The sequence below is a fragment of the Vigna unguiculata genome, chromosome 5, assembly GCF_004118075.2.
Source record: "Vigna unguiculata cultivar IT97K-499-35 chromosome 5, ASM411807v1, whole genome shotgun sequence".
Classification (NCBI taxonomy): domain Eukaryota; kingdom Viridiplantae; phylum Streptophyta; class Magnoliopsida; order Fabales; family Fabaceae; genus Vigna; species Vigna unguiculata.
This window is the reverse complement of record NC_040283.1, coordinates 40,050,710-40,065,886: the sequence shown is the minus strand read 5'-3', so window position 1 is coordinate 40,065,886 and position 15,177 is coordinate 40,050,710. Positions and strand designations below refer to the sequence as shown.

At 33.5% G+C, this 15,177-nt stretch overlaps 3 protein-coding genes across 9 annotated transcripts; all 3 read left to right on the top strand.

Annotated features, from left to right (window-relative positions):
• The first annotated feature begins 796 nt into the window (after positions 1–796).
• LOC114185104 (transcription factor GTE4) lies at positions 797–7,060 on the top strand. 7 transcript variants are annotated; one of them, XM_028072613.1, is made up of 5 exons: positions 797–1,045; positions 1,153–2,899; positions 2,990–3,035; positions 3,111–3,422; positions 4,833–5,181. In XM_028072613.1, the coding sequence occupies exons 2-5, from the start codon at positions 1,247–1,249 to the stop codon at positions 4,874–4,876; spliced, it is 2,055 nt and encodes a 684-aa protein (XP_027928414.1). In that variant the 5' UTR covers positions 797–1,045; positions 1,153–1,246; the 3' UTR covers positions 4,877–5,181. The 7 variants fall into 7 exon arrangements, with proteins under 7 accessions (XP_027928414.1, XP_027928418.1, XP_027928415.1 ...); XM_028072617.1 differs by lacking the exon at positions 4,833–5,181 and adding an exon at positions 6,824–7,060 and having other exon boundaries at positions 800–2,899; positions 3,111–3,221; positions 3,350–3,422; XM_028072614.1 differs by having other exon boundaries at positions 801–1,045; positions 1,140–2,899.
• On the top strand, positions 5,673–9,081 carry LOC114185106 (uncharacterized protein HI_0077). Its single transcript, XM_028072620.1, has 7 exons — positions 5,673–6,203; positions 6,824–7,065; positions 7,147–7,243; positions 7,789–7,972; positions 8,068–8,149; positions 8,301–8,373; positions 8,531–9,081. Exons 1-7 carry the CDS (start codon positions 5,805–5,807, stop codon positions 8,600–8,602), a joined length of 1,149 nt encoding a protein of 382 aa, XP_027928421.1. The 5' UTR covers positions 5,673–5,804; the 3' UTR covers positions 8,603–9,081.
• An 825-nt stretch (positions 9,082–9,906) lies between these two features.
• Positions 9,907–10,815, top strand: LOC114183985 (signaling peptide TAXIMIN 1-like). Its single transcript, XM_028071207.1, has 2 exons — positions 9,907–10,213; positions 10,449–10,815. Exons 1-2 carry the CDS (start codon positions 10,104–10,106, stop codon positions 10,570–10,572), a joined length of 234 nt encoding a protein of 77 aa, XP_027927008.1. The 5' UTR covers positions 9,907–10,103; the 3' UTR covers positions 10,573–10,815.
• The last annotated feature ends 4,362 nt before the right edge of the window (positions 10,816–15,177 follow it).

The window sequence follows — 15,177 nt, the reverse complement described above, 5'->3', positions numbered from 1 at the left end:
ATTATTTTTTTTCCATCGTATTTACTTATGTTATAATAAAAATATTTAAAAATATATGTACAAACTGCACATATATATCCACCGATTCTAATAATGGAAAGACTTAATATTATTTTGTTTCAATAAAAAATATTAATTACAAAAACTTTCTAACACTTAATTTTTTCATTGTCATTCTCAAAATTAAGTCATCTTACAGGCTAACATAATAACATAATTTATACAGAGGTATAAAAAGTAAATATGAGGTATGATTTAGTTAAACTTTTTATATAATAATAATATAAAAAAAGTCTACGAATTTTAATAAAAATAATTTAATGGTTCATTTATTTTCCACTTGTTTTTTTACTTAATCCAAACTTTAAGTTTTTTTTTGGGTTCTCATTCTTCATGAGACTAATTGTTTTTATCATAATATTAAACTGTACCTGATAAATTTTAAAGAATCCATCAACTACTGTAAATCAATCAAAATTTTAGAAGATTCTTTAATACACTAATGTCAACTGGACTATGATCCGCAACCTAAGCCCAAAGACAATAAATCCAAAGGCCCAACAAAACCTCATCTCACCCGCCATGCCGGCGCGTGTGGATCTCTTCAGGACTGGGCAGGACAGTGCCCGGTCCGAACTGACGAATACTCTTCACGCGCCACACCCCGCTTACGCAATCTTTTTTATTTTTTTGCCAACAAATCCTCACGTCACAAATCCGGCTTCCCTTCCTACCGCGTGACATCCACGTCCCTCTGTCTCTCCCCTGTCATTGGTGCGTGCATCCCACAGGCCAAACCTGTTAGCGAGTCTACGTGCAAAGTTTTGATGCTAAAACGGTTCTCTGTAACGCACCTCGGACGCGTCACTATCCACTCACCCGGTCCACGGTTCCACACATGCATCTACCGTTGCCGTACACCTGTGACGCGATAAGATGACACGATTTGCCGTTCACTTGCACTGAAAGAGAACCACACCGAGAGTTCTAGAGAGAATCTCCATCTCCAGAGAGAGAAACTGTGAGATCTGATCGGAGCACTAAGGTAACACAGCTCCAAACCCTATTCTGTGTCCTCGTGACCCCTCGCTTTCTTCTTCTCCATCGATTTGTTTCTATTTTCGGAATTTCACTTGTAGGCTGTCTTATTAGGTTATTCTCCTCCCTGGGTAAAACCCTATCTTCGGATTCTAGGGTTCCGTTAAGGTTTTAAGGGGAGGGAAAAAGCAATTAGGGTTTTGCATGTATGGCTTCGGGACAAATTGGGGGAGATGATGGCAGCAAAAAGGAGCAGAGATACACAGAGAGCAAAGTCTACACAAGGAAAGCCTTTAAAGGTCCTAGGAACAAAGCCAACGCCAACGCCGTGAACGTCGCTCCTCGTACTACCGCTGCAACTTTTACCGGGGACGACAGTTCGGGGACTATTACCGCCGCCCATTACAACAGTAGGGATAACATCACTGTCGATAATGGTAATCCTAGGGCTAAGGATAATTGCAATAACGCCTTGGTTCAGCAGGACCTGGAGGATGGGAATTCAGTTCGGCCGCAGCATGTGAACGGTGCTTTGAATGATCCTTCCGGTATTCCCGGGATACCAGAGTGGTTACCGGGACCAGGGAGTTTTGTTAGGCTAAGTTTGGATTGGCGGTCTAAGCCAGAGTTAATGAGGAGGCTTGAGAGTGAGCTCAATATGGTTAGGAGTTTGGTGAGTAGGATTGAAGAGAAGTTGGGGGTGATTGGAGCTCAATATGGTATTTCAGATATGATGGTGGATAGTGGGACTGGTAGGAGGGTTGGAACTAAGCGTACTCACTCGGAGGTGGCCTCGGCTGTTGTTCCACCACGAGAGCCTTCCCAACCTTTGCATCAGTTGAGCGTGTCAGTGTTGGAGAATAGTCAAGGGGTTGGCGAAACCATTGAGAAGGAGAAGAGGACGCCCAAGGCGAACCAGTTCTATCGCAATTCGGAGTTCTTGCTTGGGAAAGAAAAGTTTCCACCTTCAGGGAGTAACAAGAAGTCTAAATTGAATGGGAAGAAGCATGGTGCAGCTGAGATGGGACATGGAATGGGATTGAAGCTTTTGAAGAGTTGTGGTTCGTTGCTTGAGAAATTGATGAAGCACAAGCATGGTTGGGTGTTTAATACTCCAGTTGACGTTGAGGGTCTTGGTTTACACGATTATTTTGATATCATCAAGCATCCAATGGACCTGGGCGCTGTGAAGTCAAGGCTGAACAAGAATTTGTACAAGTCACCCAAGGAGTTTGCTGAGGATGTGAGACTTACATTTCGCAACGCCATGACTTATAATCCCAAAGGACAAGACGTTCATATAATGGCTGAGCAGCTGTCAGATGTATTTGAGGAGAGATGGGCTGTAATAGAGTCAAATTACAACCACGAAATGAGATTTGAACAAGATTATGGTGCGGCTGGCCCTTCGCCTTCACCTTTGTCTAGAAAGGCTCCTGGGTTTCGACCCCCACCTATTGATATGAGACGGATTTTGGATAGGTCAGAATCAATGACACAACCTCAAAAAAACATGAGCATCACTCCTTCGTCTCGAACCCCTGCTCCCAAAAAGCCCAAGGCCAAAGACCCTCATAAAAGAGACATGACATATGAGGAAAAGCAAAAACTCAGCACAAACCTTCAGGGTCTACCTTCTGAGAAGCTAGATGCCATTGTACAGATCATTAAGAAGAGAAACTCAGCACTTTCCCAGCATGATGAAGAAATTGAAGTCGACATTGATAGTGTGGATACGGAGACTCTCTGGGAGCTTGATAGATTTGTGACCAACTATAAGAAAAGTTTGAGCAAAAATAAGAGGAAGCTTGAACTTGCTATTCAAGCTAGAGCACAAGCTGAGCAGAATGCCCTGCAAAAGGTACAGTTTTCAATTTTAACTTTCATTGATCAGTGAATTCATTGTCAAACAGTCATTGCTAAATGTTTTTTTTTTTTCATGCTTCTGTAGAGTCAGGCACCAGTTATGGTTGAGATTTCAAAAGAAGCACAAACAGGTAATTTTTAATGGTAGCATCATTGTGGATCTCATTATTAGATTAATTGATGTATCTTGTTTACGTTTTTATCAGCAGATGAAAGAAATAGTCCCCCATCCTTGCCCGCGCAAGAAGAAGTTCAAGCGGATGGGAGTAAGACAAGTGGTTCAAGCAGCTCCAGCAGTGATTCAGGCTCTTCATCAAGTGTTACTTTGATTAATTATTTAGTCAAGAGATATCTTAACCTTTATTATTCTTGCTACTGCATGCTCACTTCTGCTTTTCGTTTTGGTCAAGTGTTCTGTCTGATTTATATTATTTTATTTGTGCAGATTCTGATACTGGTAGTTCCTCAGCCTCTGGGTCTGATGCTGGGTAATAGAGAACCTAAATTCATTCTGTCAGGTAGAATCACAACCCCCAAATCTTTGTTTCGCTATATGCTCTGCTTTGTACTCCCATCTTTTTATTTTGTAGAGTGACATATGTATCTTTCAAGATTATTTTTCTCGCAACTATCGTGATTGTTTGACTCATGATTCTTACTAGGTTACCATAAATGTTTTTTCGGTTGCATTCATCCTGGTGCTCCATGTTTGTTACTGGTTTTTACTGTTTACTTTTCTATTCAAGCTTAATATTTCTGCAATTTGAAAATTTAAGACGATCTTGTTACAGGTTTAATAAGTGGGTTTGAATTTAAAATTGAATGCAATGAGTAGTGGTTGTTTCTGGAGTGTGGCCTTGTTTTTAGATTCTTTGCATGAAGTGCAGTTTTAGCAGTAAGTATTTGATGCCATTTTCTATAAAATTTTACATTTTTTTCACGTGCTCTTCATCTTTTCTTAGTTCGTGTTGTTAAAATGTTTACTTGATTGCATACCCCTTACTTGTTTGCATATGTTCCATGTCCTATTCTATTTACTTTGTTGAGAGCATTTTTTATTGGTAACATAACCTATATAACCTATGTCTTGTAGTTCCAGATGTGCTGAAGTTTAGTTTCTCTTTATGGGTAGTTGTCTTAGGAATAATTTCTGCCAAAAAGCTTTCTACTTTCTCTCTTATCTATGGCAACACTGTTGTCTGATGTAAATGTATTTAGTGTGTAGATTATAAAGATTAATGGAAGATGACCTTAAAAATATACCTCTAGAGTATAAACATAATATTTGCGTGAAAATATTTAAAGCATGGTCTATTGAAAGTAAATATTAGTGGTGTGAAAAGTCACATTTGCTATCTTTCCTCATAGTTCTCTTCAGTTATTTGGTTTCTGGAACTGTTTTGAATACGGTATCGAAGGTCTCCTGAGTAGTACTGCGTTGTTTCAGTAAATTGATTTTATTGTTTTATTTTTGGTTATGTAGAAATGTTTAGTACCTTTATTAACGTTATAGCCTCACATCCTGTTATATTGGATTTTATACTGTACGATTAGGGTTTGAAATGTTGGTTATTGTATACTCACTACCATCTCCCTACTTAATGATGAATTGATGATTTGCTTGCTTACTATATTACAAACAATGGGAACTGAAATGCATTGTTGTGGAATGACATCTTTATCTTGCACTTGTATCCATCCCCGAAAAGAAATAACAATTCTTATGAACTTGTAAACATATATTATCTATTTATGCGATAACTACTATTTTCACAACGTAACGAAATTTTTAATGTAACATGTGAATTGAATTAATCAATATCAGTTGTTGCAGTTGGTTAGACTGTCCGAGTCTATTTATTGATCATAAAATTTGTGAACTAATAACTTTTTATCCATTGTTGTTTCATTTCATGTGGATTTGGCAGATCTCAGATATTTAAGATTTGCTAGTGATGTGATTCTTGGCTAGTTCGTTTTTCCGGTTTCCAAATTATTCATCCTAATTTAGCTGTTGGTTTGTAAAGGAAGCATTATAAGGGCCACCTGTGATCATACTGATGCAGCGTGGGATCCTTTACTCTCATCATCGGAACTGTTGTACCGTTGCTATAAGACTTTCTTTGTGATTACACGAACTCATGTAAAATATTTGGTAGAATGTGATGATAGTCAGATAGTTCTCCGTAGCGGTGTACATTGCTAACTACCGCTACACTGACATGCAAAGATAATCTGTAATTCAAGTTCTTGAAGTCATTATTGGTTCACATGGTAGATGTCTCAATATGTCGAAATAGTCAATTGTAATTACTCCTTCAAACAAAGCGTCAGATATTTTAACAATTTTTCTGGTTGTATAAACTTTTCATAATAATTTGTGGACAGAACAATTAGAATAAAAATAAAATGAATTTCTCCTAATAATTATCGATTAAAGGTAGTTTTGAAGTATTAGTCGTCTAAAAATGATAATTTGAGTCATTCCCCAGTTGTTTTGAAAATTAATTACTTTTTTCAGGGTCAAAGAGAAAATTGTATTTTTATCCTGTATTCAATCAAATTTTGCTGTATTAAACTTATTTTGTCATTGATAAAATTTACAGGAACAAGGGTCCCATAATCAAATAGTTTTTACGACTATTTTCATTGACTTAAACGGATTAAACTCAATTTTAACTGGACATACAAGTGCGAAGAAAACCTTTTTTAATTAAATTAAAAACGTAGTGATACAGTTTAAAAACAAAACTAAAAGCGTTTTTTTTTTTTTCAATTTCTGACTCTGCACTGCAAGAGGTTAAACAAAACTGAGTTATAGTGTTGGGCATATTTTGGGAGAAAGAAAGCTTGGAGGGAGAGTAGGAGCATAAGCATTGGGGAGTGAGGAAGCGGAAGTGATGCAGCTTCTGAAACTGGAAGCAATGATGGTATCACTTTCGGCCTCGCATTTGAAGCCCAGATGCTTCTCTTGTTCGTCTTCTTCTTCTACTTCGTCTTCATGTGGTGTGAAGGTTTGGCCATGGCGTGGTCTGGATGAATGGAGGGAGAGCCATCTGAACGAGAATCGCAGGTGGGGGGAGCATGGCCCAGAGCCCCAACCCGTGTTCTGTGATTCCACTCCATTGGGGAAAGCTTCTTCCTTGGCTGAGCTTGGTTCTATCGTTCTTTCCACCAGCGACCCTCTTGCCAAGTCCCAGCTTTCTCACATGGCTTACTCCATGTGGCGCCGCCACAACCTCCCCCTTGGCATTTCCCTACCCCCCTCTCGCCCCGCCCGACCACCAAATCCTCAACTGGTTCCCTTCTCTCTATCACTTCTTTCTTTCTATTTACCTTTCTTTTCTGTTATATTGCAAATTATATCATTAAGACCTAATTCTCCCAACACTCTCAATCCTTACAACTACAGTTAAGAGTAGGCAATTATACTAGGCAAGACTTGTTTTGAGGCATTCTCGCATGAGTTTGGAAAATTGTATTTTTGTGAGGTGTCCATGGGGAAAAAAGGAAAATTCTGATATGATATGATATGATATGGGTTAGGAATATTCTGTATCATAATAAACATCAATTATCATAATATTATGATTGCTACTAGTTTTTGTTTGTTTGTTACCTATTTACTGATAAGCTTATATATTACCGAGAAATGATAATGTCTCCTTTACAAATATTATGCAATTATGTAAAAGTGTTGTTCTATTTTCATGTTTGTGTATTTACACTGTATTGTATTTTAATTTTTTAAGAATTTCCCCATATCTTCCTTGTTGTATTGCTCTAGGCTTCGCAGTTTTTTTTTTTTTTTCTTTTTTTAAATAATAATGACATGTTGATTCTTGAAGTTGAAGGTTTAATTTTCTTCATGGATTTCACTTTGTCTTGTGCATAATGAAATTGTTTTCTTTGACTTAAGGTTTCTCCTAAGGAAATCCCTGCTCCCAAGGACTCGGGTTTGCCCCTGAATGCATATATGCTTCATAATCTGGCACACGTGGAGCTCAATGCAATTGATTTGGCGTGGGATACAGTTGTCCGGTTTTCTCCCTATAGTGAAATTTTAGGGGAGGGTTTCTTTGCTGACTTTGCTCATGTTGCTGATGATGAGAGTCGCCACTTCTCTTGGTGTTCACAGAGGCTTGCTGAGCTGGGTTTTAAGTAAGGTTATTTGTCTTTTCAATTTGTTTCCTGTTCTAGTTAATTTAATTATGCTGATCTTTTGGATCTTCTTCCAACCAGATATGGTGACATGCCAGCTCACAATATTCTATGGAGGGAATGTGAGAAATCATCAGACAATGTTGCTGCACGTTTGGCTGTGATCCCGCTCGTCCAGGTTAACCCCCACCTTCATTCTTTCTTTGAAATGTTTGTTACCATTTGGTGAAAAACTGATTAATAAATATGACAATGTTGCTATTTTTTATGAGATTGTATTTCTTTTTCAAGCGTATGTGTATCAATTATAGGATATGTGAAATAACACTCATTTTATGCTTTGAAAGCTGTTGGTTAGTTTAGACTTCATTACCTTTTTCGTTTTCATTTGTGCGTAGAAATGAGTAATAGTAATCCTGAGTTTTGGGCCTCTGACAAATTTATCTGGATTCTGGAGTGCTTCGTGAAGATTTCTAGAGGAGTCCTTTTTACACTGCCTAATTAGGGCTCATAGAATAACTCTTTTGTTAAAGTTGATGATTTTTATTAGTCCACAACCATATTTTACATCAACATTTTTGCCCATTGGCTTATATTTTTCACTAGCTATTACCTCTTGCAAAAGTGGGACATGTTCTTTTCTGAAAATTCCTGGAAATGCTTATTTACACAAGCTTTGAATCATGGGAGTTGTTCTAAATGTATTATTTATTTCACTTGTAGGAGGCTAGAGGACTAGATGCTGGGCCACGCCTGGTGAAAAAATTAGTTGGGTTTGGAGATAATAGGACATCTAAGATTGTGGCAAGAATCGCTGATGAGGAAATTGCACATGTAGCAGTTGGTGTCTACTGGTTTGCTTCTGTCTGTCAAAAAATGAATTGTGCTCCAGACTCCACTTTTAAAGGTTGTGAAACCTGGTTAATCTTTACTTATCTGCTTCGATACAACACACTGAAGGCATTGAATTTTCAACATTAATGTATTTTTGCAACCATTCAGAGTTGCTAAAGGAATACAATGTGGAACTGAAGGGCCCCTTCAATTATTCAGCTCGAGATGAAGCTGGCATTCCCCGTGATTGGTAAGAAAGAAATTATCCCAATTGTTTTCTAGGTTGTTCCTGCGACATTTCAGGCTTATATGACTGTCAAGATAGCTGAAAAATTCGATTCTACCACTTCACCTCCATATGAACCAACCTTAACATTTTGGTTTCATATTCTGCTGTCTAGGTATGATGATGCATCATCTATGAGCAATCAGGACAAGAAAGACAAAGATGGCCACAAGAAACAACTATCTGAGGTAATTTTATTTTTATGATAATTATTTTAAAAATATGTATATCAGCTTGTCATTAGATGACTACATTAAAGTTCTTTAAGTTGTCACTGCATAATCTATTTACACTTTTTTTTTTCTATCTAGCTTCTTCTGGCTTGATATTGATGTGTTGTCACAGGTTTACGAGAGGCTGGCATCCATCATTGCTATGGAAAAAGAGAATTCAAGTTTGACCAAACCGCCTGAATGATCTTGGCACCATATCATGAACAATTGCTATTTTCAGGAGAGAAAAATATAAACTGATATTGCAAGGTCGACTACAGTATTATTATCATATATACTTTGAAGAGATAAAGTTCCATCGACACGTTTGGTGATGCAATTTTTTTCCACTGGCAACGTTGTTTGACTGCAATACAAAGTAGTAATGGAAATTCTGAAGTTCAATCCTCCACGCGTCCAGTATTGATGTGAAGCGTAAGGAAAATGAAAAGGAAATAATGTTGTTTAGTTTGAGTACATAGACTCTGATGTAAGTAGCATCACTTTTTTAATGTGTATGATATCAAAGAAGTTAGCGTGATGTAAAAGTTGAATGAAGTCAATGGTTATTCCTTAGCTTCTTGGATAGTGTGCCGTGTATGTATATGATATCTATCAAGGAGTCATTACATTCTTGTAATATTTTTATTTTACAATTATAAAGGGAGGATCACACAACAAAAATTAAAAGGGAAAGTGACACAATTTCATTTCAAAAACTGTCACATTATAAATATCTTTAAACTTGAAATTTAAGTATCATGGTTTAAGAGTTTTTCTAGAGAATAAAGAATTTTTGCAAGTTCAATTAATAAATTGAAATTTATAATATTTGAATTGTTTATCATCAAATTATCTTTTGTTTTTTTAAATATTTTATCTTAATTGATTAATTAAAATATTTTAATTTTTTAATAAAGTAATTCATTTTGTTAAAATAAAATTTTATTTTAAAATTATTTACTTTAAAATATAAAATTTTAAAATTAACTTCAAGAAACATTACTCAAATTTAAATATTCAAATTATATTTAACAATTCAATTATATCTATAATTATATATCTATAATTATTTGTACCCTTTGGCGTTTTCTTTTATTATTTTTTAATCGATTAAATATGTTTTTAATGAAAATTGAAAATGTTTCTTTTCGAAACTTTGGACTAGTTCCTTAACTTTAGAGATGTTTGTATTTAGTCTCTTTAATCAAATTTTAAGTTTATTTGACGTTTCCAACACATTTAATCATAGTATTTACATTTAATCATAGTATTTGAGTTGTTAAATAAATTTAACAAAATTTTATTAAATGTCTAAATTTATCTAGATTTTAAAAATAAAAAACTAAATTGATCTCAAGTTTCAAAGAGAAACTAATTTCAATTTTGACTAGAAGTCAAGGGACTAAAAAATATTTATCCTTTTTTAATTTATACTCTTAATTACTACTTTTTTAAATTTATGAAATTCCTTATAAATAAGAAATTCCAGAAAAGTATTTGCTTCCTATTCTGGAAAACTTGCTGTTCTTGGTAATAGTGAAGAACAAACCAAACATACTAGTTTGCCTTAACTTGAAGCCACCAAACACAAACGCGTGTGCGCGTGCGTCTCTCTTCCCTTCTTAATAACACCACCGTAAGCCTTTCACTTCTTCTTTCTCAGACCAAAGGAAAAAGAAAACACACACACCAGAAAAATCAGTATGTGCAACTCAGATGGTGATTGCAGACCCTTGGGTTTTCTCTTGGGTCTCCCCTTCGCTTTTCTTGCCCTCATCGTCTCAATCGTTGGCCTCGTCATCTGGATCGTCGGGTAAGACCAATCATCACTTTTCTTCCTCAAAATTTCTAAGATTGAAAAATACTTGTAAAAGAGTTCAAAAGATTGAAAAAAAAATTGAGATTAAATTACCTAAAATTAGTCATCATGTAATCTGAAATCGATTTTGTGATTTGGGTTTGTTTGATTTCTGATTCTGTGACATGGGTTTGGTCTGATTGAGTGAAACATTCATAAAGTTTTAAACTTTGCTTCACAATATTCTCAGGTTGTTGTTGACATGCATATGCCCCTGCTGCTTGTGTATAACGGTAATAGTGGAGTTGGCATTGGAATTGGTAAAGGCTCCACTGCATGTCATGGAGTGGTGCACCTCTCAGATCCCTTGTTAGCTTCTGGGTTCACCAATTCTATCATCAAGTTCTGGTCCTGCTTCTGTTTTTGATTAGTTTTTATTTTATCAGCTTTTTGTGAGATTCGGGTTATCAACATGTAATATTGTTATTTTTCTTTTCTGGTTTTCTGCAAAATTAATAGTTCATACTTCTTCATAGTAGTATTGTTGTTTCTTGTGCATATATCATTAGTTCTATAATCAACAATCTTTATTTTGGTTCACTTTTCTTTTTCATTTATATTGCCTTTTATCTCTCTCTCTCTCTTTGTAAACTTAAAAAGTATAAATACAGGTAGTGTGTGTCTTTCATCCACAGTTACGATAATGAACTTACAGAAATTATTGTTTTGGCTCATTTTGATGACTGAGGTTCAATCAATGATGTGAAAGATTGATTAATGTCTTCTTTTCTGTTTTATCCACCATCAAGGTTGTCCCTATCAACCATAATGTGTTTGTGACGCCAAAACAAAGAACTCTGTTTTAGCCCTTTTTGAATGAAGATTTCTTGGATGATGAGTGTCACATATTCACACTCAACTTGAACTGTTATGGAATATATTCTTAATCAAATTCATCGTTCAGATTATTTTAAAGTGTCTGTTTCATTTGAAACTTTATTTTTCCTTTTTCCAAAATATGCTATAAAATAAACAGACAAACTCGACCTTTAGTCCTTTACAGTCTGTGATTATGCTTTTGATCATTTAAAATCAAATACATGATGCTTCCCTCCCAGTTACGTTGCTTTTTCATGTCATACAACTTAAAAAGAATTTTCTTCAGCATTCAATATTTTGGTTCATTCACTGTTACTGAAGAACTACAATGGTAGATATAATGTTTTCTTTTTGCCCTTGTATATCCACGAAAAAGTAATCTGCTTCTTGACTTTGTCACAGTTTTCTTGCAGTCTATTAAACTAAAAATTATTCTCACTTTGGATGTTGATTTCTCAAATTTATCAAGTTTTTTAATACGACAGAAGTTGAAACTAAAATTTTCACGAAACTACTTGTGTAGTGTTGAAAAATAACAAATTACTGAAGCTACACTGTAACAACCACCAAAGCCTAACAGATTAGTAGAAAGGTGAGTTCATAAAGAATTTGACTGCGTATGAATGCTAATACTTGAAGTCTATTTACTTAGTATAGTTTAACCAGTAATATAGAAGAATTCAAGTATTAAGTATATAAGCAAATTAACCACTAAAAAAATAGTTTTCCTACTGGTAACAAAGCAATTCTTGGAACAGAGTGTACTAATTTCCAATGAAGACAATTATTGATGAAAATCACTGATGGGTCAACACTGAAAAATCACCCCTTCAACTGCAACCACATTCTATTCTATGTTTGCTTCCTCAATTTCTTTTTCTATAATTATATGGCCAGAGATGTCACAATGATAAGAATTGAACCATAGTGCTTCAACATTTCACATCACTTGGAATAAAAGATATACCTTATAATACTACATTTGTACATGTGTATGAATTGCTTTAATTAATAGTTAATGAAATGTTCAGACTTGGTTCCGTATACACATAATCAAATCAACAGCAATATCAGAAGGAGATTACAAAGTTGAATGTATGAGAGATTCTCAATCCCCCTTTTGGATCACTCTTATCTGCAATGTGATAATGAAACTTTACTAAACTCATCACATTCTCCTGTGTTTCCCACAGTTATCATGTCTGTGTCAATGTCATTGCATTGAAAACCTCCTTGAAATTCATGTTCCTTCTCTCACAATTATCAAAACACCATTCTAGGTTCTTCATTCTCTTGCCTTTATATACCTCTATAATACTATAAACAGATTTTTGGAACAGAAAATATGAATAGGAAGTTATCCAAATAATGATTAGGAGTATTAAGTAGTCATACGTTAAAATGATGCTATAAGCGAATTATAGGATTTTACTGTGGAAAAAGGAGAAGAATATATTGAGAATTAAGTGTCAATAAAAAAAATCTCACATTACATTTAAGAAAAATTTGAAAGTGGTAAAATTCTTCTACAAAATTAGAATACTCCAAGTAACATGTATTTGTAACAGTGTCCTATGTGTTTGATTTTAGGGTTAAATATGATTTTAGTTTCTGAATTTTTGAAATTTGAATTCATTTCAATCCAAATTTTGATATATTTTATTTTCCAAACTTTAAAATAAATAATATAGTCCTTTTAATATAATTATATTTAAATTTTTTTGACGTGTCAAACGTTTTTCATTTTAATACTTGTGTTATTTACACCGTTTAACACGTTCTTGTTTTATTATTAGCTGAAGAACAAATTTAACAGATAACAAAAATGTATTAAAGTTTCAGACACAAACGAATTTTAATTTCGTGATAAAATTCAAAGATTAAAAATATATTTAATTTTAATTTTATTCGATATTTGTTTTTTTAGGTAGATTGAAAAGTATGAATATTATTAAGCCGAATCAGATTATGAATTATAAAAATGTATTGAGAAATACGCTGAGAAGGGAACAAAAAGGAGCAAAAGAGTCATGGAAGAAAGATCCATTTTTTAGAGTTTATCTTATAACAAATTAAAAATTAGTTTCCTTAGAAATAAAAAGTAATATCGGTAACAACTCAAAAAACGATTAAAGACATAGGTTCAATGAACTCTAGTTAAACAAAGAAAAAATGAGCTTTAAAATATAGGTTTACGTAGGATGAGGACTTCTATGTTGGTGGCAATTTTTCTTTAAAAATGGTTTGGCGAAATCGTAAGTTAGCTTATAATTTAGACGAACTCACCAAAATTTCAAGATTCCTTATGAATGAGTGTCAAGAACAATTTTCATTCTTGTAATTCTCTATTTTTGTCAACTTTAAATAGCAAGATACAAATTTATTAGATATATAGCACGTTTAGATAAGTTAAAATGAAATATTAAAATATTACTCAGTAAGGACTTGAATCCAAATAACGCAATATTACTCACTTATTAAATTATAATGTGCTCACTTAGAATTTTATTTTTCTTTTATTTACTTACAAATGAGATAAAATACTAAAACTAAATTTGAATTTAAATATTTTGAAATTCAAAAAATGGATATGAATAGTTTTGACAAATGAGTGAGAATATTTTTTTTCCTAGAGTTTTTGTTTCACATATTTTATCATTTTATCGAGAATTTTTCAATTTTAGTGACAATCATCCTTACATTTATCAAACTTTATTTGTGTTGTCTTTTTTTTTTTCGGTTTCTTCGTTTTTTGTTTTCAAATGTCAATTTTTAATTGATTTGAATATTTGGTTCAAAAGTTCTAAAATTTAGTTTCAATTATATTTGGAATCATATAATTTAGTATTCAAGTTAAGATTCGAGTTGTAGAAAAATATAGTATTTATTGTGGTATTCTTCATGTTATTATTTACCATATTACTTTTCACGCCATATTTTTCATTGTGTATTATTCATCACACATATTGATCATCTGAAGTACACTTAATTTTTTACAATTTTTTTTTTCTTCAAATTTATTATGGTTTATTTGCATATTGTTTTACATTTAAATCTACGATCTTTCAATTACATAAAATTCTATGAAGTAAAAAAAGAAAACGATAGTTAGCGCAATTTAAAATTAATATTATCTATCCAGTGAATGTAATATTTGTATAATGAGTCTTATTATAGTGGAACCCTGTAAGAATTCTTAAAGGAAAATGAAATATAAATTTGTTGGATTAGACTACTATAAAAATCAAATGTATCTCTACTTCAGTTATTACACTTATACAAAATTATATTAATCTCCGTGAGGTATTGTGAAAACCTCTCAAAAGTTGTTTTTAAATGATATATTGTAAAAATCTTTTACAGCATTTTGAATCTCTATTATTCAACTTCCTTTTAAAGTTAATTTATTTCTTTTCAAGCTTCTTAGTAATGTTTTGGTGTATTTCTTGGTGAGTTTTGTAATGTAAAGGAGACAAATCTTAGAGGGCAAAAAAGGTAATTTATGTCCTAGCTTGCATCCTATGTTTCACGAGGGATGGCAACGGGGCGGGGCGGGTACGGGTTTCGCTATCCCATACCCATCCCCGCATAAAAAATTCATCCCCATCCCCATACCCAAACCCAACGGGTATCAAACTTTTTTCTCATCCCCATCCCCACCGGGTAACGGGTATAATCTCGTACCCATACCCGTACCCGTGTTCTAACTACTTTAATATTAATTTTTATAAAAGAAAAAAAATTACGGTAAAGAAAACATAATATTATGAAATATTCAATATTAGGAGGATTTTCTTCGATGTCAAATACCTTAAAATAAATTATAATTGTTTACATTTTATATTAGAATACCAAATAAAATTTCATGTGAACCAAAACATTTATTAAATTTGCAAACTACAACATTGATGAACTTAGTTGATAAAATTAAAAAATATTTCAAAAAAATATAAAAGGAAAACAAATATTCAAATTAAAATATATTTTAAATGTTTTGTTTACTTCAATTTTTTAAATTCTAATGAATCTCTTTTTTATACACTAATAAAAGTTATAATATATCACTTGATCAAAATGACACAAAGAACAAATAATAAACA